Here is a 25,773-nt window from a genome sequence, read left to right on the forward strand (position 1 = left end):
TGAATTTGATCCCAAAGGCAAGGGAAGTAAAAGCAAAAATAAATGAATGGGACTATATCAAACTAAAAAGCTTCTGTACAGCAAAAGAAACTGACAAAACAAAAAGGCAACTGACAGAGTGGGACATGATATTTGTAAACAACAGCTCTGACAAGGGGTTAAAATAAAAAATATATTAAAAAAACTCATGAATCAACACTAAACAAACAATCCAATTAAAAATGGGCAGAGGATGTGAAGACATACAAAGGGTCAACAAATACATGAAAAGATGTTCAACTTCAATAGCTATTGGGGAAATGCTAATCAAAACTACAATGAGATACCACCTCTTACCTTTATAATGGCTGCTATCAACAAGACTGGTAATAACAAGTGTTGGAGAGGTTGTGGAGAAAAAGGAAGCCTCATTCACTGCTGGTGGGAATGGAGACCTGTATAGCCACTATGGAAAACAGTCTGGTGGTTCCTCAAAAAATTAGTTGCCATATGACCCAGCAATACCTCTCCTGGATAACTACCTGAAAAACTCAAAACATTTATTCACAAAGATATATGCACCCCTAGGTTCATTACAACATTATTTATGGTGGCCAAGACATGGAGACAACCAAAATGTCCTTTGATAGAGGACTGGATAAAGAAGATGTGGTACATATATACAATGGAATACTGCTCAGCCATAAGAAAAGATTAAACACTGTCATTTGCTACAACATGGCTAGACCTTGAGAATATTATGCTAAGTAAATTAAGTCAGTCAGAAAAAGCTAAGAACTGTATGATTTTACTCAAATGTGGGATATAAAACTGAAACTCATAGGCACATACAACAGTATGCTAATTACCAGAAGGAAGGGAGTGGTGGGGTGGTGGGGGTAAAGGGGGCCAAATATAGCGTGACAGAAGATGGTTTGACTTTGGGTGGTGGACACACATTGCAATATACAGATCATATATCATAGAAATGCACACTTGAAACCTATGTGATCCTATTAACCAACGTCCCCCATACATTTAAGAATAAAAAGAAAAAGGACAATGCTACCTCTAAAACTGAAAATATGAAAGGCTAGTTTAAAATGCTAATAAATTTTCAAAGTTGGAAAGAAAAAAAATTAAAAGGCAGAGATACTCAAAATGGATCAAAAAGCAAAACCTAAATATGTATGGCACATAATAAACCCCCTTTAAACATAAAGACACAAGTAAGTTAAAAGTTAAAGGATACAAAAATATATCATGCAAACACTAATAAAAAGAAGCCTGGAGTGGCAACATTAATACTAAACAAATTAGACTTAAGAGCAAAGAATATTGCCAGGGAAAAAGGCTATCTTTTCATGATGTTAAAGGGGTAAATTCATCAAGAGAACATAAAAATTCTAAATATATAAGCACCTAATAACAAGTTTAAAAAAAGAGAAGCACAATCTGATATAACTGTAAGAAGAAAAAGACAACTCTACAATTATAATAGGAAATTTTAACACTCTTCTCTTAATAATCAAGAAGATATGTAGAGAGGAATTAGTAATAATATAAAAAACATAGACAATACTATCAAGCAACTTGTCATAATTTACATTTATAGAACATTCTGCATAGCAGAATACACATTTTTAAGGGTATATGTAATATTTACCAAGATGAACCATATGCTCAGCCATTAAACAAGTTTTACTAAGTTTAAAAGGATTCAAGTCATACAAAGTGTGCTTTCTGACCCAAATGGAATTAATTTAGGAATTAATAAAGGACATCAGGAGAAAGTCCCAAAATATTTAGGAACTAAATTATACACTAAATATATCATAAGTCAAGAGGGGAAAAAAATAAAGGAAATTTAGAAAAACTTTCAACTGCTAGAAAATGAGAACAGAATATATAAAAATGTATCAATAGAAGTGCTGAATATTTCTAAATGCCTGTAACAGAAAACAACAAAGCTCTCATATCAGTCACCTAAGATTTTACCTTAAGAAACTAGAAAAAGAAGAGCAGATTAAATCCAAAGTAAGTCAATATAGTAATATAGTAGGAAATAATAAAGAGAAAAGCACAAATTAATAAAATAGAAAACAGAAAAGCCATATATGGTAGTAATAAAACCAAAAGTTGGTTCTTTCAGAAAAATGATGAAATTGATAAACCAGACTGATTAAAGGAAAAAAGACACAGATTGCTAATATCAGAAATAAGGGGAAGAAGGCAGGCTTACAAAAACATATGAAGAAACTTTCTAGGGAGACTTGAGGATATGTTCATTGTCTGGACTGTGGTGATTGTTTCCCATGTATATGTTAAAATATGTTAAGTTGAACATTTTAAAACTGTATGTCAATAAAACCGTAAATGAAAATGAAGGAATAAGAAAGAAGCAGAAGTCCCCTCGGGCAACAGAGACATTTCCATTGAGACTGCTTTCTCATTATTTTAATTAACACAATTTCACACCAGGGAAGACTTTCTGCACAAATGTATTTCACAGCAAAATTTAACATGGAAAGATTATTCTTTTCCATCTTCATTTTTCAGGGCAGATTCCTTGGGAAGAGTATGCTTTTCTCACCCATAACCATCTATAGGACTGGAGATCAGAGTTACTTCTGCCCTATTCCATTGCTTCATCAAGGGATGATTCTCTGTGTTTGGTCCACATTTCATTATCTACAGGCTTCCCAAGGATATAAAGTTCTTTTAGCTATGTAGCAAAATTTAGGCAGAATTTTTCTCCTGGGTTATACTGTATCAATTATCTATAGCAACTCCCAGTGCAGGTGCAGATGTTGATTTTCAGGACATGCATCTTGATGCAGTTACATGTATTGCTCTTAATTGCTTAGTTTACATGTTCTCAACTTTTGTTGCACATTAGAATAATCTGCTAGAAGTTTTGTATTGTGTTTAGATTTAGGAAACCAAAAAACATTTAATTAGTCAGTTGACGCATTTAATAAGCCAGCATTCTGAATTTCCTTACCTTAAACTTAGGAGTTAAATTGAGATTCCTAGTTTTAGACAAACATGCTTGAAAAATTGAGTGGAGCCCTAGCCAGTTTGGCTCAGCGGTTGGAGCATTGGCCTGCAGACCAGAGAGTCCCGGGTTCGGTTCCCGCTAGGGGCATATACCAAAAAAAAAAAAAAAAAAAAAAAATTGAGTGGAACTAAGGAGTCGATTGCTCAAATATGGGTTATCATTAATTCTCATACAGCCATTTTAAGTGTTCTAATTGTCTGCACCACTGGGTTCCACAAATATTGATACCAACTCATAGAAGATGTCCACATAACACTATGAAAGTGCCATTTCCAAACCACATCACTTTTGGCATTTTCAATATTCTTCAACATCTGCATCAGGAACTTCAAGAATGAGAAGATGCAGCTTATAAAAATGCCTAACAAATTCAAACACCAAATACATTTGCAGTCAAAATTTCTTTTACCTTAAAGAGGAAACATATATCAAGGCAAGATTGTTTTGATCTATTCATTAATATGTGGTCATTGTAAAGGATGATAATTTTGACTCCTGAGTTAAAAGAAGTTGGGTGCTTTAAAGACAATTGAGATAATGGTGCTATTGTATGTGGCAGATCCAAAATTTATAGAAACATAGAGAGACATAAATAAATAAATAAATAAATAAATAAATAAAGCTAAAGCAAAAAGAAATAGGTTCAAAGAACACAGTTGGTGTGTCTGTGCCTGGAAGTTTGAATGAAGTCACTGGGTTCATGGGGAGCAAACAGGAATAACAGTCAAAGCAAGTGACCAAAACAGGGAGCTCAGATGGGTGGGTGTTAGTAGCAAGGATGGTCCTCTGCATAATTTTCCGAGGAGGAATCTCTGATAGTGACATTTGGTGAACTAAGAACTGAGAAGGTGAGGTGATTATCACTTGGAGAAAAGTATCTCCCTCCTGAAAAGTTTCCCCAAAGCTTCTTTCATGTCTCTGTTTCTCAGGCTGTAGATGAAGGGGTTTAGCATGGGGGTCACCACTGTGTACATCACGGAGGCAATTATGTTTTTGTCATTGGAGTTGTTTGATGATGGGAAAATGTACAGAACCATAATTGTCCCATAGAATAGAAATACTACAGAGAGGTGGGAACCACAGGTAGACAGGGCTTTGCAGATCCCTTTGGTAGAGGGGACCCTCAGGATGGAGACCCCAATGCGGACATAGGAGACGAGGATGCCAGTCAGTGGTATAATGATACCGAGGGCCCCTACAGTGAAGATGACCAGCACATTGACGGAGGTGTCAGAGCAGGACAGTTTGAGCAGAGCTGCAAGATCACAAAAGAAATGAGGGATAGTGTGATCAGCACAGAAGGACAGCCTGGCCAGGCTGAGAGTGTGAGACATTGCGCTGCTGCATGAAAATAACCAGGACCCAGCCACTAGTGAGATACACAGTTTTTCTCGCATCATGGTGGTGTAGTGTAGAGGGTGACAAATGGCCACGTACCTGTCATATGCCATCACTCCAAGAAGAAGGTTATCAATACAACCAAAAAATATGAAGAAATACATCTGTGTTACACACCCTGCATAGGGAATGGATTGATCCTGAGTCTGCATGTTCATGAGCATCTTTGGGACAGTGACAGAGGAGAAGGAGATGTCAGTGAGGGCCAAGTGGCTGAGGAAGAAGTACATGGGCGTGTGCAGGCGAGAGTCCAGCCTGATGAGCAGGATGATGAGCAGGTTGCCCAGCACCGTGGTCAGGTACATGCCCAGGAACAGGGTGAAGTACATGCCCTGCTGCTCTGGCCGGATGGGGAGGCCCAGGAGGAGGAACTCGGACACGCTGCTCTGGTTATCTCTTCTCATGGTCCTCCTCTGTCTGCTGGGGATGAAAGGACAGAAAAAAATGTCAGGGTCTTTGAAAGTGTGATTATGGCCACCACAGTAGGATCTCCTAATTTCTCCTGGAGAAAAATAATAACTCCTTGAATTCATACCATGGTTGCTGCCAAAACAACCAGCAACCCTCAATGCCCAACATGGTTTCCTTCAAATGAACCCAGAACAAATTCATTCTTGTTTTTTAATCATCCAGGTTCCTGGCATTATGTCACTAACTGAAGAAGCAGGAATAAATGGGACACAGAGGACCTCTTTCCTCAGCCCCTGACCCTCTGCGAACACCTGGCAAGGACTGGCTGAAGGTAAGGCCCGCAGACTCATCCCTTGTGCTGTGGGTCTGGCCCCACCGCTTTCTAGGTGGATGACTTGAGCTGAATCGTCCTTGGCCTCCGGTGGTGCCACTGTAATGTGAAGATACCAGTATCACCTGTTCCAATAGATAATAAGAGGATTCAAATTCAAGACACATTAATATCTAATAACAGTATCCCGCATAAAATAAACACACAAAATTTTTGCTATTATTTTTTATGGTAGGCTGACTATCCAAATAAAGCCAAATCAGGAATCTAATCAAACAGCATTATGAGATGGTCAGCACACCCTTCTGATGTGTACCAGGGCTATGAGTTCCGATACCTTGTCCTTCGCGATGTTTCCCGAATCCTCACTCTCTGTGCAGGAGACCCAGGAGTAAAGGGAAGAGATCAAACCTTGGTGGACTGAGGACCTTTACAGACCTTCATGTCTGTTCACCAGCTTCAACACAATGAGCAGACATCTCCTTTTAGCATCAGAAAGAGATCCCCGAGGGAGACAACCCCAAGTCCCTGACTAGAGCAGCAGTCAACTGGGATAATTACCCAACATCCTCCTGGCCCCTTGGGAAGAAATATTGGCTTCAGGGGCCAGACAGGTTGAGCTGCAACTGGAGTCACAGGAGAAAGTGTCCTTAATGCCAGTGATACCTCGGGCTTCTGGTCAAGTCTCTAGTTGGGAAGTAGGAGGTTCCCAGTTGTCCGTGGCCCCTGCATCACAATTTCAGCTTCTCTGCACAGCAGTGTGTGGCCCAGGCAGTGCAGGGGCTTCAGCAGGCTCCCAAATGCTACACAGACCTCTGTCAGAACACAAAGCCCCTTCAATGTACTGGCCTCCCCACTCCTCTGTGGGGGCCTGTTGGGGAGGGCCTGTGCCTTGTTCAGGGGTAGGGGATGGAGTCTATATGCTCAGGGAAAAGGCTCAGGGCTCTGCCCCCTTACCAAGAGAGCATGCCTGAGCAAGTTATCAAAGATCTCTGAGCCTACAGTTCTTCAAAGAGAAAATAGTAAGAATCCTCTTCATGTAAGTTTGAGGGATGATTAAATGAGCACATAATGGAAGCTTAATAAATGTTCAGGGTTATTGTCAATGTCTATGTAACACTAGGGATCATCTAGGGCTCAAATAGGCAGTTGGTAATTGTTGAATGAATTCATTTGTTCATTCACTGACTCATTCTCTTAAATAATTATTAAGGTTCTCACAAAAGTAAGACAGTGATATATACTCTGGAGACATAGCAGTGAATAAACTGAACAGAAATTCTTCTTAGAGCACACACATTCAAGCGGAGGGTGCAGAGAACAACTTTTAATGCAAAAAAAAAAAAAGGTAGGTAGATGCCAAAAAGTACTGAGGTATAATAAAAATTAAGCTTGGAGCTAGGGGCAATCCCTAAATTCATCCACAGAGAAATGGGCCAAAAAGCAGTGGTATATGTATATAATGGAATACTATTTGCCAATAAAAAGAATGAACTGATGAACAAAAACAGAATAAGATGGCCCCCTGGCTGGTTTGGTTCAGCAGTTAGAGCGTCAGCCAGTGGAACAGAGAGGCTCGGGTTTGATTCCCGCTAAGGGCATGTACCTTGGTTGCAGTTTGTCCCCTGCCCTGGTTGGGGTCGTGTGGGTGGCAACCACTCGATGTGTTTCTCTCACGTCGATGTTTCTCTCTCTCTTTTCCTTCCTCTCTCCCTCAAGATAAATGGAAAAAAAGAAAATGTCCTCAGTTGAGGATAAAAAAAAAAGAACGTAAGTTGTATTGATACATATTACATTACAGATGAATCTCAAAATGTTTATGCTGAGTGAAAGAAGGCAGCAATCAAAGAATATATTCTGTATGATTCCATTTAGATAAGCTTCTAGAAGGTGCAAACTGATTGATGTGACAGAAACAGATCAATGATTCCCCTGGGGGCAGATAGGAGGAACAAAGAGGGAGCAGGAGGTAGTCTTGGGGAAAGTCCATGATATTGACAGCTTGTAGTGATAGTTTCATGGGTGTATACATATGTCAAAACTATTCAAGGTATATACTTTAAATATATGGAGTGTATTGTGTCACTTAAACCTAAAAACATCTAGGTGTTTTTAAGAAACAATAACAAAATTAAGTATGCTAGTGTTTTTCCTCTATTGAATATCTTTCGATGGGTTCCCAAATCACTCAGTCTGAAAACCAGAAACTCTACTATGGTGATCAATTTTATGTGTTAACTTGGCTAGACAATAGTATCCAGATATTTGGTCAAATGTTATTTTAGATGTTTCTATGAAGACTTTTTGGATGGGATTAGCATTGCAATTAGCAGACTCCGAGTAAAGTAGATTGCACTACCCAATGTCTCTGGACCTCATCTGATCAGTTGAGGGCTTTAAGAAAAAGACTGACTTCCCCCAACCAAGAGACAGTGTTTTCAGCAGACTCTCTTCAGCCTCAAACTGTATCTTTCCCTTGGGTTTCCAGTCTGCCAGCCTACCCTGTGCAGGTTGGACTACCAGCCTCCATAATTGCATGAACCAATTCCTGAAAATAAATCTCTCTCTTCACACACACACACACACACACACACACACACACACACACAATTGTTTTTATTTTTCAGGAGAACCTTCACTAATATACCTGCTATGACTTTAAGTGCCCCACAAATCTGGTTTTCTAATATCTCTAAACTTATCACCTACCATCCCTTCCCCACCTGGCCCAGTCTAGCTGCTGAGATCCCCTTAATGCTCCTGCAATGGGCCGGGCACCATCTCACCTCAGAGTATTTACAGTTGCTGATTTTCGTGCTTGGAATGCTTTTGCCCAGATATGCCCATGGCTCACTTACCTGTCCTCACTGAGGTCTTTCTTTGGATGTTACCTTTCCAATGAGCTCTACGTGGGCCATGCAACATAAATTAGAAACCTTGCCTCCTGGACTGTGGCTCTTCCCCCTTTTCTTCAATTACAGTCAACATTCAATATTATATTAGTTTCAGGTGTACAGTTTAGTGGTTAGACATTTCTTTTTTTTTTTTAATGAATTTTTATTTATTTTTTTGTTACAGATATTTTACCTTTTTACCCCATTGGCACCCCCCACCCCACCCCCCCTCCACCCTGTCCCCGGCTTAGTTGTCCATGTCCATTGGTCATGCATACATGCATATAAGTTCTGTGGTTTATCTCTTCCCCCCCCCACCCCCACCATCTCCTCTTCTGAGGGATGTCACTCTGTGCCCTACTTCCATGTGTCTGGGAGTGGTTAGACATTTCTATAACTTACAAAATGATTCCCCCCAATAAGTCCACTCCCCACTGACACTATACATAGTTTTTACAATATTATTGACCACATTCCCTATGCTGTACTTTACATCCTGTGACTGATCTATAACTATAACAATTAGTAACTCTTAATCCCTTTACATTTTTTTGTTTTTATTGTTGAATGTATTACATTTTCCCCCAGTGACCCTGTCCTCTCCAATTCCACTCCCCTCCTGCCTTCCACACACTATTGTCAGTGTTCACTGGTTATGCATCTAGGCACAGAAGTTCTTTGGTTTATCTCATCCTGCCCTCCGTCCCCCATTCCCTTTGAGGTTCATCAGTCTAACAACCAAACTGTACTTCTTAATACTTTCATCTTTTTCACCCATTCCCTGAGCCCCCTCCCACTTGGCAGCAACAAAATGTTCTCTGTATCTATGAGTCTTTTTCTATTCTGCCTGCTCATTTTGTTTGTATATTTATTGTTGATAGATATGTATTTATTGCCCTTTTATTGTTCATATTTTTGTTCTTCTTCTCCTTCAAGAATACCCTTTAACATTTCATATAATACTGGTTTGGTGGTGATGAACTCCTTTAGCTTTTTCTTGTCTGGAAAACTCTTTATATGCCTATCAGTTTTAAATGATAGCTTTGCAGGGTAAAGCTGTCCTGGTTGTAGGCCATTGCTTTTCATCACTTTGAATATCTCTTGCCACTCCTTTCTGTCTTGCAAAGTTTTTTTTTGAGAAATTGGCTGACAGTCTTATGGGAGTTCTTTTGTAGATAACTATCTGCTTTTCTCTTGCTGCTTTTAAGATTATCTCTTTGACTTTAACCTTTGGCAATCTGATGATGCTGTGTCTTGGTGTCTTGGTGTGGACCTCCTTGGGTTCATCTTGTTGGGGACTCTTTGTGCTTACTAGACTTGCATGTCTGTTTCCTTCACTAAGTCAGGGAAGTTTCTGTCATTATTTTTTCAAACAGGTTCTCTTCTCTTTCTGGCACTCCCACGATGCGATTGTTGGTACACTTGCTGTTGTCCCAGAGACTCCTTACACTGTCCTCATTTTTTTGGATTCTTTTTTCATTTTGTTGTTCTGATTGGGTATTTTTTTTTTTTGCTTTCTTATATTCTAATTTGACAGTTTGCTTCTTGGCTTCACCTACTCTACTATTGATTCTCCGTAAATCATTTTTTTTTTTTTTTTGGTATGTACCCCTAGTGGTAACCGAACCCGGGACTCTCTGGTCCACAGGCCTATACTCCAACTGCTGAGCCAAACCGGCCAGGGCTGTAAATTATTCTTTATTTCAGTTAGTGCATCCTTCATTTCTGACTGTTTTTTTTTTGTTTGTTTTTGTTTTTTTATATTGTTGATTTTCTCACTAAGTTCCTGGGAAATCTCCTTAAGCTCCTTGAAAGTCTAAGTTCCTTGAGCATCTTTATAACCAGTGTTTTATAACCAGTGTTTTATTTATTTATTTATTTTCTTTAATTTTTTATTTATTTTTTTGTTACAGATATTTTACCTTTTTTACCCCATTGGCACCCCCCTCCCCACCCCCGCCCCGCCCCATCCCCGGCTTAGTTGTCCAAGTCCATTGATCATGCATACATGCATATAAGTTCTGTGGTTTATCTCTTCTCACCCCCCACCCCCTCTTCCGAGGGATGTCAGTCTGTGCCCTACTTCCATGTTTCTGGATCTACTGTATTCCTCAGACTGTTATGTTCATTATATTCCGTATATAAGTGAGATCATGTGGTATTTGTCTTTTTCTGCTTGGCTTATTTCACTTAGGATAATGCTTTCCAGTTCCCTCCATGTCGTCTCAAAGGATAAGAGATCTTTCTTTCTTACCGCTGCATAGTACTCCATTGTGTATATGTACCACTGCTTTTTTATCCATTTGTCTACTGATGGACACTTGGGCTGTTTCCAGATCTTAGCTATTGTAAATAGTGCTGCTATGAACATGGGGGTACATATATTATTTCTGATTGGTGTTTCAGGCTTCTTAGGATATATTCCTAGAAGTGGGATCACTGGGTCAACTGGCAGTTCAATTTTTAATTTTTTGAGGTAACACCATATTGTTTTCCACAGCAGCTGCACCAGTCTGCATTCCCACCAGCAGTGTATTAGAGTCCCCTTTTCTCCACACCCTCGCCAACACTTGTTGTTTGATGATTTGTTGATGGCGGCCATTCTGACAGGTGTGAGGTGATACCTCATTGTTGTTTTAATTTGCATCTCTCTGATGATTAGTGATGTTGAGCATTTCTTTATATGTCTCTTGGCCATTTGTATGTCCTGTTTGGAGAGGTGTCTATTCAGGTCCTCTGCCCATTTTTTAATTGGGTTCTTTGTCTTCCTTTTGTTGAGTTGTATGAGCACTCTCTATATGGTGGAAATTAACCCCTTATTTGATACATCATTGGCAGTGATGTTCTCCCATACAGTGGGTTGCCTTTCCATTTTGATGATTGTTTCTTTTGCTGTGCAGAAGCTTTTTAATTTGATGTAGTCCCATGTGTTCATTTTTTCCTTTGTTTCTGTTGCCTTAGGTGATGTATCAGTGAAAATTCTGCTCCGTATGATGTCCGAAATTTTGTTGCCTGCATTTTCCTCTAGAATTTTTATAAATTCACGGGTCACATTTAAGTCTTTTATCCATTTTGAGTTTATTTTTGTGTATGGTGTAAGTTGATGGTCTAGTTTCATTTTTTTGCATGTAGCTGTCCAATTTTCCCAACACCATTTATTAAAGAGGCTGTCTTTACTCCACTGTATGCTCTTGCCACCTTTGTCAAATATTAATTGAGCATATTGCTTTGGGTCCATTTCTGGGTTTTCAGTTCTGTTCCACTGGTCTATATGCCTGTTCTTGTGCTAGTACCAGGCTGTTTTGGTTACAGTTGCTTTGTAGTATAACCTGATATCTGGTATTGTGATCCCACCTACTTTGTTCTTCTTTTTCAAGATTGCTGTGGCTATTCGGGGTCTTTTTTGGTTCCATATGAACTTTTGAAGTATTTGTTCTAGTTCTATGAAATATGTCGTTTATAACCAGTGTTTTAAACTCTGCATCTGATTAATTGCTTATCTCCATTTTGTTTAGTTCTTTTCCTGGAATTTTGTTCTGTTCTTTCACTTGGGACATGTTTCTTTGTATACTCATTTTGGGTGCTTCCCTGTGTTTATTTCTATGTATTAGGTAGAGATGCTATGTCTTCTAGGTTTTGTAGGGTGGCCTATTTTAATTTGTGTCCTATAGGATCCAGTGGCACAGCCTCCCTAATCACCCTTGAGGTGCACCCTTAGTATGGACTGTACACCCTTCCCTTGTAATTGAGCCTTGATTGCTCTTGGCCCATCAATGGGAGGGATTTACTCAGGTTGATCAGCTACAGTGGCTGGCTGTGCCCACTGACCACTGGCCTCTGACTACCTTGGAGGATTAGTCATATAGGGGCCCACCACACAGAGCAAGACTTACTTCAGCAGGACTATGGTATCCACTGAATCAATTCATTGAGTATCTCACTTGTGGAAGTAGTTAGGTGGTGGTGTTTTGATGCGGTCTGCCGCTGTCCACTAGGTGTGCTGGCTCTGGGGCAAGGACAGCATCTGCCTGTGTTCTACCCGGGGCCACCTGGCATAAACTACAAAGTGATCTGCAGATGGCTGCTTCTTGTGCTGGGCTTGGAGGTACCCAGGAAAAGCCAAGCTGTGAATCAAGGCTGGCTGCTTTTGGTGCCAGGCCTGGGGCCACTTAATGATAGGTATGGGGCTCACTGAGACCAGGTGTTGCTTGTTTAGGATATTTTAGGAAAATCTGAAGCAGGATCCAAGACAGGCCAATTCTATGGTAAAACCATTGAATACAGCTTGGGTGGGCCCTAAGGTTGGGTGGGGCAGGGCCTCAGGAAATCATCAGGGCAGGACAAACAGTGTGAACCAGGTTGCTGGAGTCCCAGATATGGCTGCCATTTGCTGCCCCAGGGAAAGGCTCACCAAAAGAGCAAAGGCCTCTCACAGTGAGTCTATCCAGGAGAAAGCTGCCCCTCCAGCTCTCACCCCAGTGCCAAACAACTCAGTTCTTCCCTGTATGTCTCTGGGGCCTTTCAAGCTGCTTCCCCAGTGCTGGAGCCCAGAAGGAGAAAATCCAAGTAAGTCCATGTGTGGGTGCTTTAAAAGGAACTTCCTGGGACTCTAGAAGCGTCATCCTCCTTCAGCCTCAGTTACTGCTGGTTTTTAAAGCCAGAAGTGATGGGGACTTATCTTCCTGGCACTGGAACCCTAAGCTGGGATCCGGATGTGGGATAGGGACCCCTCACTCCTCAGGGAGGACCTTCCCAGCCGAGGTATCCTCCTGATTTTTATCTGCCACATGTGAATGTGGGTCCAGCCTGTCCATACCTCCGTCCCTCCTACCAGTCTCGATGTGGCTGCCTCTTTAATTTCGTAGTTGTGGGACTTCCATTCAGCTCGATTTCAGGCAGTTCTGAATGATGGTTGTGTTGTAGTTTCATTGTAATTTTGATGTGGTTGTGGGAGGAGGCAGTACTGGGCTTACATACACTGCCATCGTGACCAGAAGTCCGAATTTTTCTCTTTTAATTTAATTTAGTTTAAATTTATTTTTATTGTTTACTGATTTTTTTTTTTTTATCCTCACCCGAGGACATTTTTTGTTCAGATAGAGTGGGAGGGAGAGAGAGAGGAAGAGAGAGAGAGAGAAACATCGACATGAAGGGACACATCGAGTGGCTGCCACCCGCACGACCAACCAGGGCCAGGGACAAACTGCAACCGAGGTACGTGCCCTTAGCGGGAACCGAACCCGGGTCTCTCGGGACCGCAGGCCGACGCTCTAACCGCTGAGCCAAACCGGCCAGGGCAATTTATTTTTATTGTTAACAATATTACAGATGTCTCATATTTTCTCTCTTTTAGCCCACCTCCACCTAACCCCCTTCAACCTCAAGCCTTCCCCATAATATTGTCTGTGTCCATGGTTATGTACATATGCACATATGTGCTTTGGTTAATCTCTTCCCATCCATCTCACCACTCCGCCACTCTACCACTAAAATATGTTATTCTGTTCCTTGCATCTATACCTCTGGCCTTATTTTGTTCATTAGATTCCACATATAAATGAGATCATGTGATATTTTTCTTTTTCTAACTGGCTATTTTTGCTTAGCATATTAGTCTCTAGGTCCATCCAGACTGTCTCAAAGAGTAAGAGCTCCTTCTTTTTTACAACCACATAATGTTCTATTGTGTAAATATACTGCAGCTTTTTTTTATCCACTCATCTACTCATGGGCATTTGGGCTGTTTCAAGATCTTAGCAATTGTAAAGAACAATTGATCATAGGAGTGAATATATTCTTTCTGATTGCTGTTTTGGGATTCTTAGAATATATTCCCAGAAATGAGATTGCTGGGTCAAATGGCAGTTCCATTTTTAATTTTTTGAGGAACCTCCATACTGTTTTCCACAGTGGCTGCACCAGTCTGCATTCCCACCAGCAGTGTACTAGAGTTCTCTTTTTTCCACAATCTCAGCAGAACTTGCTTGGTGATAATATTTTGTTGCTAATATTTTTTTGAGGATTTTAGCATCTATGTTTCTTAGGAATATTGGCCTATAATTTTCCTTTTCCTCCCCTCCCCTTCCCCCTCCCCCCTCCCTCCCTCCCTCCCTCCCTCCCTTCTTTCTTTCTTTCTTTCTTTCTTTCTTTCTTTCTTTCTTTCTTTCTTTCTTTCTTTCTTTCTTTCTTTCTCTCTTTCTCTCTTTCTCTCTTTCTCTCTTTCTCTCTTTCTCTCTTTCTCTCTTTCTCTCTTTCTCTCTTTCTCTCTTTCTTCTTTCTTTCTTTCTTTCTTTCTTTCTTTCTTTCTTTCTTTCTTTCTTTCTTCTTTCTGGTAGTGTCTTTGTCTGGTTTTGAAATTAAGATAATGCTAGCCTCATAAAAAGAGTTTGGAAGTTTTCCCTCCTCTTGAATTTTTTGGAATAATTAGAGAAGGATAATTGTTAATACTTCCATGAGTGTTTATTAAAACTCACCTGTGGCCCTGGCCGGTTTGGCTCAGCGGTTAGAGCGTCCACCTGCGGTCCGGAGAGACCCGGGTTCGGTTCCCGCTAGGGGCATGTACCTTGGTTGCAGTTTGTCCCCGGCCCTGGTTGGTCATGCGGGTGGCAGCCACTCGATGTGTCCCTTTCACATCGATGTTTCCCTCTCTCTCTTCCTCTCTCTCCCTCCCACTCTGCCTGTACAAAGGATGGAAAAATGTCCTCGGGTGAGGATAAAAACAAAACAAAAAAAAAACTCACCTGTGAAATCATCCAATTCAGGGATTTTGTTTGCTGGGAGTTTTTAATTTTTTTATTTATTACTGCTTCAATTTCATTAGTTGTTATTGACCTATTCAGGTGATCTGATCCTTCCTGGTTGAGTTTTGGCAGGTTGTATGTATTTAGGAATCTGTTAATTTCACCCAGGTGGCCCAGTGTGTTGGCATATATTTGTTCAAAGTATTTCTCCCAATCCTTTGTATTTCTGTGATGTCAGTTGTTACTTTGCCTTTTTCATTTCTGATTTTATTTATTTTTGTCCTCTCTCATTGTTTCTTGATAAGTCTGGCTAAAGGTTCACCAATCCTGTTTATCTTTTCAAAGAATTAGCTCTTGCTTTCATTGATGTATTGTATTGTTTCTTTAAATCAGTTCCCATGTCATTTATTTCTGCTCTGATCTTTATTATTTTCTTCCTTCTACTGACTCTGGGATTTTCTGATTGTTCTCTTTGTAATTATTTTAGTTGTAGGGCTAGATTGTTTATTTGATCTTTTTCTTGTTTCTCAAGGTAGTCCTATAATGCTGTGAACTTCCCTCTCAGGACTGCTTTCACTGTGTCCCATAAATTGTGGGTTGTTGCGGATTCATTTTCATTTGTCTCCAGAAAGTTTTTTTTCTTACTTGATCTCATCAGTATCACAGTCATTGTTTAATAACATGCTATTTAATCTTCTTGTGTTTGATTTTTGAAATGTAGTTGATTTGTAGTTTCATGCTGTTGTGATAAAAAGATTCTTGATATCATTTCAATCTTCTTAAATTTGTTAAAACTTTTTTGTGTCCTAACATGAGGTCTATCTTTGAGAGTGTTCTATGTGCACTTAAGAAGAATGTATATTCTGTTGCTTTGGGATGAAGTGTTCTGTAAATATAAATTAAATCCATTCAATCTAGTCTTTAATTTAAGAACGCTTTTCCTGTTGAATTTTGTCTGGAAGATTTATCTAGTGTTGACAGTGGGGTGTTAAAATAACCTACTACTGCTGTCAATCTCTCCATTAAAGTCCACCAAAAGTTTCTTTATATATTTAATTGCTCCTATATTGGGTGCATATATCTTTACAAGGGTTATATCCTCTTGTTGGTTTGATTCTTTTCATTTTATGTAGTGACCTTCTTTGTCTCTTGGTATGGCCTTGTTTTGAAGTCTATTTTGTCAGATATAAGTATTGCTACCCCAACTTTCTTTTGTTTTCATTTGCATGGGATATTTTTTTCTATCCCTTCACTTTCTGCCTTTGTAAAGCTTTGGTTCTAAAGTGTGTGTCTTGTAGACAGCATATATATGGGTCATGTTTTATTATCCATTAGGCAAACCTATGTTTTTTGGATTGGAGTATTTAATCCATTTACATTTAATGTTATTATTTATAGGTCTTTATTTATTGCCATTTTTTTCTTTACACCTATTCCTTTCTCTATATATTTCTTCTTCTTTTTAAAGCAGTACCTTTAACATTTATTACAGTGCTGGTTTGGTAGTAGTGAACTCCTTTATAGTTTGTTTTTTCTTTGTCTGGTAATCTCTTTATTTATTTATTTTATTTTATTTTATTTTATTTTATTTTATTTTATTTTATTTTATGTTTTTAAACTCATCTTTATTGTTGAATGTATTGCAGATGTTTCACCTTTTTTTCCCCATTGACCCCCTCCTCCCCAATCCTGCTCCTTCTGCCTTCCCCCCACTATTGTCGGTGTCCATTGGTTATGCATATATGCATAGAAGTTCTTTGGTTTAAGTCATCCCACCCTCCCTCTTCCCTTCCCTTTGAGGTTCATCACTCTAACAACCAATTTGTACTTCTTAATATTTTCATCTTTTCCACCCATCGCCCCAGCTTCCACCCATCTGGCACGCAACAAAAACTTCTCTGTATCTATGAGTCTGTTTTTGTTCTGCTTGCTCATTTTGTTTGTAGAATCAATTGTTAATAGATATGTATTAATTGCCATTTTATTGTTCATATTTTTGTTCTTCTTTACCTTCAAGAACACCCTTCAGCATTTCATATAATATTGGTTTGTTGGTGATGAATTTCTTTAGATTTTTCTTGTCTGGGAAACTCTTGATATGTCCATTGATTCTAAATGATAGCTTTGCAGGATAGAGTAATCTTGGTTGTAGATCATTGCTTTTCATCACCTTGAATATCTCTTGCCACTTCTTTCTGGCCTGCAAAATTTCTTTTGAGAAATCAGCTGACAGTCTTACGGGAGCTCCTTCGTAGGTAACGGACTGCTTTTCTCTTGCTGCTTTTAAGATTCTCTCTTTGTATTTAACCTTTGGCATTTTGATGATGATGTGTCTTGGCATGGACCTCTTTGGGCTCATCTTGTTTGGGACTGTCTGTGCTTCCTGGACTTGTATGTCTGTTTCCTTCATCAAGTTAGGGAAGTTTTCTGTCTTTATTGTTTCAAATAGTTTTTCAATTTTTTGCTCTCTCTCTTCTCCTTCAGGCACCTCTGTGATGTGAATGTTGGCACGCTTGTAGTTGTCCCAGAAGCTCCTTACAGTATCCTCATTTTATTGGATTCTTTTTTCTTTCTGCTGTTCTGGTTGGATGTTTTCTGCTTCCTTATTTTTCAAATCCATGGTTTACTTCTTGGCTTTACCTAATCTACTATTGATTCGCTATAAATTATTTTTTATTTCAGTTAGTGCATCCTTAATTTCTGACTGGCCCTTTTTTTATGTTGTTGATGTTCTCACTAAATTCCTCAGAGGTCTCCTTACGTTCCTTGAAGGTCTCACTAAATCCCTTGGATGTCTCGCCAAGTTCCCTGAGCAACCTTATAACCTGTTTTTGAACTTTGCATCTGATTGATTGCTTATCTACATATTGTTTAATTCTTTTCCTGGAGTTTTGTTCTTTTCTTTCATTTGGGACATGTTTCCTTGTCTTCTCATTTTGGCTGCTTTCCTGTGTTTGTCACTATGTATTAGGCAGAGTTGCTATGACTCCTAGGCTTTGTAGAAGGGCCTACTATTGTAGTTGTCCTGTAGGATCCAGTGGCACAGTCTCCCTGGTCTCCCAGCTGGGCCCTCTAGGTGCACCCCTAGTGTGGACTGCACACCCTTCTGTTGTAATTGTATCTTGATTGCTGTTGACACATCAATGGGAGGGGTTTATTCAGGCTGGTCAGCTTCAAGGATTGGCTGTGCCCACTAGCCACTGGCCTCTGACTACCTTGGAGGATCAGCTGTGTAGGGACCCACCACACAGAGCAAGACTTACTTTAGCAGGTCTCTGGTACCCACTGAGTACACTCATTGAGTGTGTCACTTGTGGATGTGGTTGGGTGGTGGTATTTTGATGTGGTCTGAAGCTGTCCGCAAGGTGTGCTAGCTCTGGGGCAAGGACAGCCACTGCCTTTGTTCTATCCAGGGCCACCCGGCATAAGTTACAGCATGAACTGCAGATGGCTGCTTCTTGTGCTGGGCTTGGAGATGTCCAGGAAAAGCCAAGTTGTGAACAAAGGCTGGCTGCTTCTAGTACCAGGCCTGGGGCCACTTAACAACAAGTATGGGGCTCACTGAGATTGGCCCCTCTTGAGCCCTGACTCCGCACCACTCTTGTGGGCTGCTGGTCACACAGGCTCCTCTGGATCCCTGGCTTTCCACCTCTCTTGTGAGCCACTGGGTTGCAAAGGCCCCACTGGAGTTCCAGGTCTCGCTGCTGGTGGCTGGGGAGTGCTGCTGCCCAGTGAGGCTCAGCTCCTGCTCAGCCTTTGCTGTAGTTTTTGGGGATGGTTGTCTGCTGTTCGTCTGTGCTTCTGTTGCCTGGGGATAGAACACTCCCCAGCCTCTGTTCCTGGGGTATATCTGGACTCTAATAGGGCTGCTACTGCGGGGGATGGTGCTGAGCTCCTGGCCATTTGTGGTTTCTGCAACCAGAACCTTGACAGCTCCACTACTGTGCACTGGTCTGTGTTGACACACAGTGTCCACTGGTCTGATGGTGCCAGGTGCACTGGTGGGCTCAGGTATCAGATGCTGCTTGTTTGAGAGATTTTAGGAAACTTTGAAGCAGAATCCAAGACAGGCCAATTCTATGGTAAAGCCACTGGAAACAGCTTGGGTGTCCCAAAAAGTTGGGTGGGGCCTCAAAGAATACCAGGGCGGGGCCAACAGTGTGAGCCAGGTTACTGGATTCCCAGATATGGTGGCAGTCTGCCTGCCCTGTAGGGGAAGGGCTCACCAAAAGAACAATGGCCTCCAACGGTCTGTCCAGGAGAAAGCTGCCCCTCCAGCCCTCATCTGGAGGCCAAACAGCTCAGTTCTTCCCTGTTCTCTTATGCCCCTCAAGCTGCCTTCCCTCAGAGCTCAGAGAGAGTAAGTCTGAGTAAGTCCGTGCAAGGGCTCTTTAAAAGGAACTGTTGGGGCTTCCACAGCCGAAGCCTCCCTCTGCCTCAGTTTCTGCTAGTTTTTCCAGCCAGAAGTTATGGGACTTTTATTCCTGGCACTGGGACCCTGAGCCGGGCACCTGGTGTGGGATGGGGACCCCTCACTTCTCAGGAGGAACTTCCCAGCTGAGGTCTCTCCTGATTTTTATCCGCCACACATGGGTGTGGGACCAGCCTGCCTCTGCACCTTCTACCCTGTAGGGGAAGGGCTCATCAAAAGAACAATGGCCTCCAACGGTCTTTCCAGAAGAAAGCTGCCCCTCCAGCCATCATCTGGAGGCCAAACAGCTCAGTTCTTCCCTGTTCTCTTGTGCCCCTCAAGCTGCCTCCCCTCAGAGCAACTTGGCTCACACTGTTGGCCTCGCCCTGTTGATTCTTGTTGTGATGGCTTCTTTAATTTTGTAGTTGTAGGACTTCCATTCAGCTTGATTTCAGGTGGTTCTGAATGATGATTGTGTTGTAGTTTCATTGTAATTTTGATGTGGTTGTGGGAAGAGGTGATACCGTGTTTACTTATGCCATCATCTTGACTGGATGTCGTAATCTCTTTATTTTGCCATTCATTTTAAATGATAACCTTGCTGGACAGAGTAGTCGTGGTTGCAGGTCATTGGTTTTCATTACTTTGAATACTTTATGCCAATGCCTTGTGACCTGAAGTAATTCTGTTTAGAAATCAGCCAACAGCCTTATGGGAACTTCCTTGTAGGTAACTGTCTCTCACTTGCTTCCTTTAAGCATCTCTGTCTATAACCTTTTCATTTTAATTATGAGTGTTGGTGAGTATTTCCTTGGGTTGGTCTTTATTGGGACTCTCTGTGCTTCCTGAACCTGTGTGACTTCTATTTTTTTTTTTTTACCAGGTTAGGAAAGTTTTCTGGCATTATTTCTTCAGACAGGTTCTCTGTCCTTTGTCCAATTTCTTCTCTTTCTGGTACACCTATGATGCAGATGATGTTACATTTCATATTATACCAAAATTCCCGAAAATATCCTCATTATTTTTAATTCTTTTTTTCCTTTTGTTGCTCTGTTTGGGATTTTTTTTTTTTTTTTTGCCTTGTCTTCCAAATCGCTGATTTGATCCTCTGCTTCATCCAACCTACTTTTTATTCCTTCCTGTATATTCTTGATATCAGATATGGTATTCTTCCAAATGATTATTTTTTTCATAGTTTCTATGTCCTTTTTTATGCTGATGTAGTTCTCATAAAGTTCCTTGCGCATTCTTGTAAACTTACTTTGAACTCTATATCGGATAAATTTCTTGCCTCCATTTCATTTGGCTTTTTCAGGAGATTCCTCGTGTGTGTGTGTGTGTGTGTGTGTGTGTGTGTGTGTTTCATTTGGGGCCTGTTTCTTTGTCTCCCCTTTTTAGCTTTCTCCCAGTGTTTGTTTCTATGTATTAGATAGAACTGCTATGACTCCCAGTGTTTGTGGGGTGGACTTTATGTAGTATATATTTTGTGGAACCCAGTAGGGCACTGTCTTTGATCTCCTGAGCTCAGTGCTCTAGGAATGTCTATTGTGGGTTATGTGCACACTTTGTTGTAGCTGAGGCTTGATTTCTGTTGGCCATTTTGTAGGTGCAGTTATCCCTTCAGATTTGGTGACTATAAGGGTATACCCTGATCACTGTGTATGAGATGTTGTGCAGGTGCTGCTCCCTGAGGCGTAGTTGTTCCTAGCAACAGCAGGATCTTGGTGCCTGTCAAGATGTACCTCTGGGAGTGCAGGCTGTGTGGCTAGTTTGATTGAGCTCTGATGTGGTCTGAGGCCCTCAGCTGGTTGTGTTGATTCTGGGTTCACTTGGGAGACATCCAGGACCAGTTACTGTCAGACATAGTGTGTAGCCAGTCTTGAGCTACTGTTCTGTAGCTACTACACTACCCACTGTTTGTGTCTCTGTCTAGTGGATCTGTGTGTGCATGTGAGTGGCCAATCAGTTGACTTTTTTCAGCTTATAGTTGGGAGCTGATCTGTGATAGGACTCAGACTCCTGAAAGTCTGCCTCTACCTGCAAACCATTTTCCCTTCCACCTAAGATTGCTTGGTCTTTCTCTAGAGCCTTTTGCACAGAGGCTGTAGGATGTACTTAGGCTGGCCAAGACAGAGCTAGTAGGGCACCTACTTTGGGATCCCTGGTGAGGCATTCAGTGAGGAGAAGGTAGTCCTTGCTTTAAAGCCAAACCCCTCATTTTCTGCCAGGGTCTCCAACGCTAGTTCCTTCCAGGGTGGCTTGATGCAGGTTCAGTTTGTCTATAGCCATCTATCCCATTTGAAGGAGCTAGCTGAGACTCCCTGGGCTCAGGGGCATAGATCAATAGGGTATGTTCTTGACAATAATGCCAGCCCAGCCCATAGGAGGGGGCTAAGCTCTTCCTCCTGGTTCCACACAACAGTCCTCAAGGGTCTCACACTTTGAATGTCCCCACACTGAGCCACTCTTTCTTCCTCCCATAAAACTTCAGCCAGCAGGGGTATCCAGGCCCAGGCAGGGATGATTCAAACAGTCTCCTGTTGCAAATGGTGTGTGCATCCTATAGGAGGGTGGTGAGTAATGTTTCTCCTTCCTGGGGTAGCACAGGCTGAACTTGCAGGTGGAGCCCTGCATTTCCCCCTCAGTCTCTGAGACAAAAGCCTCTCTTAGAGACACAGTTTGAAAATTCCAGTTCCTTGCCAATCCCTGGCACCACCATGCTGCCAAACCAAGCAGGGCAAGGCTGAAAATCACCCCTCTGTTGCTCTCTGATCTCTCAATGTGGCTGGTCTCAGCAGGGTGAGGCCTAAAGTCCCAGCTCCACTGAGGCTCCAAACCCTGGAACTTCCGCTGAAACACCTCACTGTTAGTCAATCCAGGTATCTTTCCAAACTCCAGAGACTATGACCATGTAATGGGTTATGACAAACCATTCACTTTTGATATGGAGGAAACCAGTAAAAAGAACAAGCTTGACGATGGAAAAATAAGTCCATTGTTTTTATGTTTGTGCTTAAATGTGGTTTATTTTCTCATGTATGCTAATAAAATTGTCTTTATTTTTGTTAATGAAAAAAATTAAAAACAAACAAAAGGAAAACAGACAATCCAATTAAAAAGTGGGCAAAGTACTTAAATAGACCCTTCTCTAAAGAGGACATACAATTGGTCAAGAGACATGTGAAATAATGCTCAACATCCCTAATCATCAGATAGATGCAAATTAAAATCACAATAAGGTATCACCTCACACCTGCAAGAATGGCTATGATGAATAAATCAACAAACTGCAAGGGCATGCTGAGTGAAATCAACCAGAGAAAGACAGGTAGCACATTATTTCACTTATATGTAGAATGTAATGTACAAAATAAGGTGACAAAATAGATCCAGAGACATTGAAAGCATGAAACAGACTAATGAACCTCAGAGGGAATGTGGCTGTGGACTCGGGAAGAGGTTGACTACAGAACTTATGTACATATATGAATAATTCATGAACACAGACAATGGTGAGGTGAAGTCCTGTGAGGGGTGGGAGCAGGATGCAGGGGTTGATGGGGGAACATGGGAGGACATGCATAATACTTTCAACAAGAAATATAAATTAAAAAAATAAAAGATGTAATCTGTAAATGCAGCATAGAAAGGAATTATAGAATATTTATAATAATGTAGGGTTAATAAATCAATGGAAGGGGAATAGAATAACAGAATATGTATTTATTGAACCAAAAGGGGTGAAGAACAAATGTGAAATAGAGGTATCAAATAAAAAACATAGTAATATGGAAAATATAACTTTAAATATATTATGATTATATTAGATATCAATAGATAAAATTCCCCAGAAATATAATGCTATACATACAAAGAGCAAAATCCAACTTTACACTGTTAACAACGGACACCTCACAGATATAAGGACACAGAAAAGTTTAATGTGATGAAAAAGAAATGCCATGTAAACACCAACCACAAGAAAGCTGCATCTTTACAACCTACTGTACTAGTGTCTCTATCTGAGTCTGTATCTAAAACTGTATCTGTTTCTATAGCTATAGATAAAAGGTGTCTGTACTAATATCAGAAATAGATGTGGTATTAATGTTGGACACCTTTCTAGAAATGTTTTTAAATTATGAATGCAGTTGTATGCTATTAAATACATTTTAAGACAATTTCCTTGCTTTTTTCTTTATCCTCGCGAGAGGACATTTTTCCATTTTTTGTTCAGATAGAGTAGGAAGGAGAGAGAGAGAAACATTAACGTGAAAGGGACACATCGAGTGGTTGCCACCTGCACAACCCAACCAGGGCCAGGGACAAACTGCAACTGAGGTACGTGCCCTTAGTGGGAACCGAACCCAGGTCTCTCTGGACCACAGGCAGATGCTCTAACCGCTGAGCCAATGGCTAGGGCTAATTTCCTCACTTTTAAAAAAAGCCTTGTTTTGTAGCACATGGCATTTTTCATAGTATGCTTATTTTTATCATGGCTAATTGCAGTTCGCAACATGATGTCATTGATTGTGAGGTGGGAAGAGATGTGCACCTTCAGCTTGAAGCAATGGATGCCAGCATAAAAAAGGGCAAAAAAAAAAAAAAAAAAACCCAAAAAACAAAAAAACACCCAGAGGACATCATGATGGTAAATCAGTGTTGCTCATACATAGCATAAAAATCCATAAGCAAAAACCGACATGTCACCAAAAAAAAAAAAAGACAAATTCACAATTATAATTGTGCAATATGTATTCATCAGATTTTGCATATAACTTATAAGACATGATGAACAAGTGAAAAATATTAATTAGGAATAAAGAATCATTACTAATCCAAGTAACAAAATTGACCTAGGTGGCATATTAACAGCATGTATACATGAAGACAAAATGCTTACTCTATTAATGTTATATGGAGATATCAACCATACAATAATTTTAGGAGACATATCTCACTGTGCTCCTAACTGCAATAAGAGGATTTCGTGATTGCCACTTAAAGAAGTTAACCCTACGGTCACACATTTCTAAGGCCTGTTTTATATCACTGTTCCTCAGGCTGTAGATGAAGGGGTTCAGCATGGGGGTAACTACCGTATACATGACCGAAGCAATGATGTCTTTGGAGTCCCATGATGAGGAGAAAAAGTAAACACCTGCAAGTGTCCCATAGTATAATGACACCACAAACAGGTGGGAGCCGCAGGTAGAAAAGGCTTTTACCAGTCTCTTAGTGGAGGGCACCCTCAGTATGATGGTTCCTATATGGATATATGAGCCCAAAACAATACCCATAGGCAGGAGGTAAAGAAATCCTCCCTCTGCAAAGATGACGAGCATGTTAAGAGAGATGTCTGAGCAGCTCAGCTTCAGAAGTGCAGTGAGATCACAGAAGAAGTGGGTGATGGTGATGTCAGCACAGAAGGACAGTCGGACCAAGAGGAGGGTATGAAAGAGGGCGTGGACAGAGGCAACCATCCAGGAGCCACACACCAGCAGCACACACAGCCACCCCCGCATGATGGTGGTGTAGTGCAGAGGGTGACAGATGGCCACATACCTGTCATATGCCATCACTGCAAGAAGGAAATTGTCAAGAGAACCAAAGAGTATGAAAAAATATAACTGAGAAATGCATCCCACATAGGAGATGGATTGTCGCCGAGTCAGCATGTTCACGAGCATCTTTGGGACAGTGACAGAGGAAAGAGAGATGTCAGAGAAGGCCAAGTGGCTGAGGAAGAAGTACATGGGCGTGTGCAGGCGAGAGTCCAGCCTGATGAGCAGGATGATGAGCAGGTTGCCCAGCACCGTGGTCAGGTACATGCCCAGGAACAGGGTGAAGAACACGCCCTGCTGCCCTGGCCGGAGTGTGAGCCCCAGGAGGAGGAACTCGGACACGCTGCTCTGGTTCTCAGGCCTCATGCTGCTCTCCTTCTGCTGGGGATGAAGATGGGTTTGGAATCTCATGAACCTAGAAAGGACAACCAGGACCATCACATCTCATAGTGACATTAGCTGGGACATGAATTTTAACTACACTGTTATTAATTTCTCACACCTGTGGCTGTGTGCATCTTTGCTCTATCTCTGTCTAGCTTCAGGAATCATAGAACCCCCAAGTCAGTCAACAAGACCTCATTGCACAGAAGCAAATGAACATTCACTGTTTCATCACCATTGTTTATTGAACATCAAGTCATTGTCGGGACCTCTACTAAGACTGAGATGCAGCTGTGAACAGGAAAAGCAAGGTCCCCACTGTTATGTTTGCATCTTGATGAGCATGAAGGGACACTTTCTGCACTAGATCAGCGCTAAACCGTAGTAATTCACTGTGGCAGAAATAGAAAATGAGTCTCTGCAAACTGGTGTCAGTTGTTTCTGCCTTAAAGTAACATGAGACTGCAGAGCTGAGTGGCCTTGTTGGAGCACAGTCACACTCCTGTGCACCTGCTGGGTCCCATTGACCCACAGCTGTAACTTATGGAAAAGCAAGAAATGGGTGTTCATTTGAAACCATGTGATGCCAGTATATCTCCA

At 41.1% G+C, this 25,773-nt stretch overlaps 1 protein-coding gene across 1 annotated transcript; it reads right to left on the minus strand.

The window, feature by feature from the left end:
- Positions 1-3,900: 3,900 nt before the first annotated feature.
- LOC118629812 (olfactory receptor 1J4-like) lies at positions 3,901-25,155 on the minus strand. Its single transcript, XM_036261456.1, has 2 exons — positions 24,667-25,155; positions 3,901-4,851 (listed from the first exon to the last, which is right to left on the minus strand). The coding sequence occupies exons 1-2, from the start codon at positions 25,153-25,155 to the stop codon at positions 3,901-3,903; spliced, it is 1,440 nt and encodes a 479-aa protein (XP_036117349.1).
- Between the last annotated feature and the right edge of the window lie 618 nt (positions 25,156-25,773).

Source organism: Molossus molossus, unplaced genomic scaffold, assembly GCF_014108415.1.
Source record: "Molossus molossus isolate mMolMol1 unplaced genomic scaffold, mMolMol1.p scaffold_m16_p_14, whole genome shotgun sequence".
Lineage (NCBI taxonomy): Eukaryota > Metazoa > Chordata > Mammalia > Chiroptera > Molossidae > Molossus > Molossus molossus.

Excerpts from the sequence above, each read along its gene's own strand:
- LOC118629812 (XM_036261456.1), bottom strand. The coding sequence starts at position 25,155 with ATGAGGCCTGAGAACCAGAGCAGCGTGTCCGAGTTCCTCCTCCTGGGG. Across the intron at positions 4,852-24,666 it reads TCTTTCATACCCTCCTCTTG|AGGAGGACCATGAGAAGAGA; the intron begins GTCCGACTGTCC and ends CCCAGCAGACAG.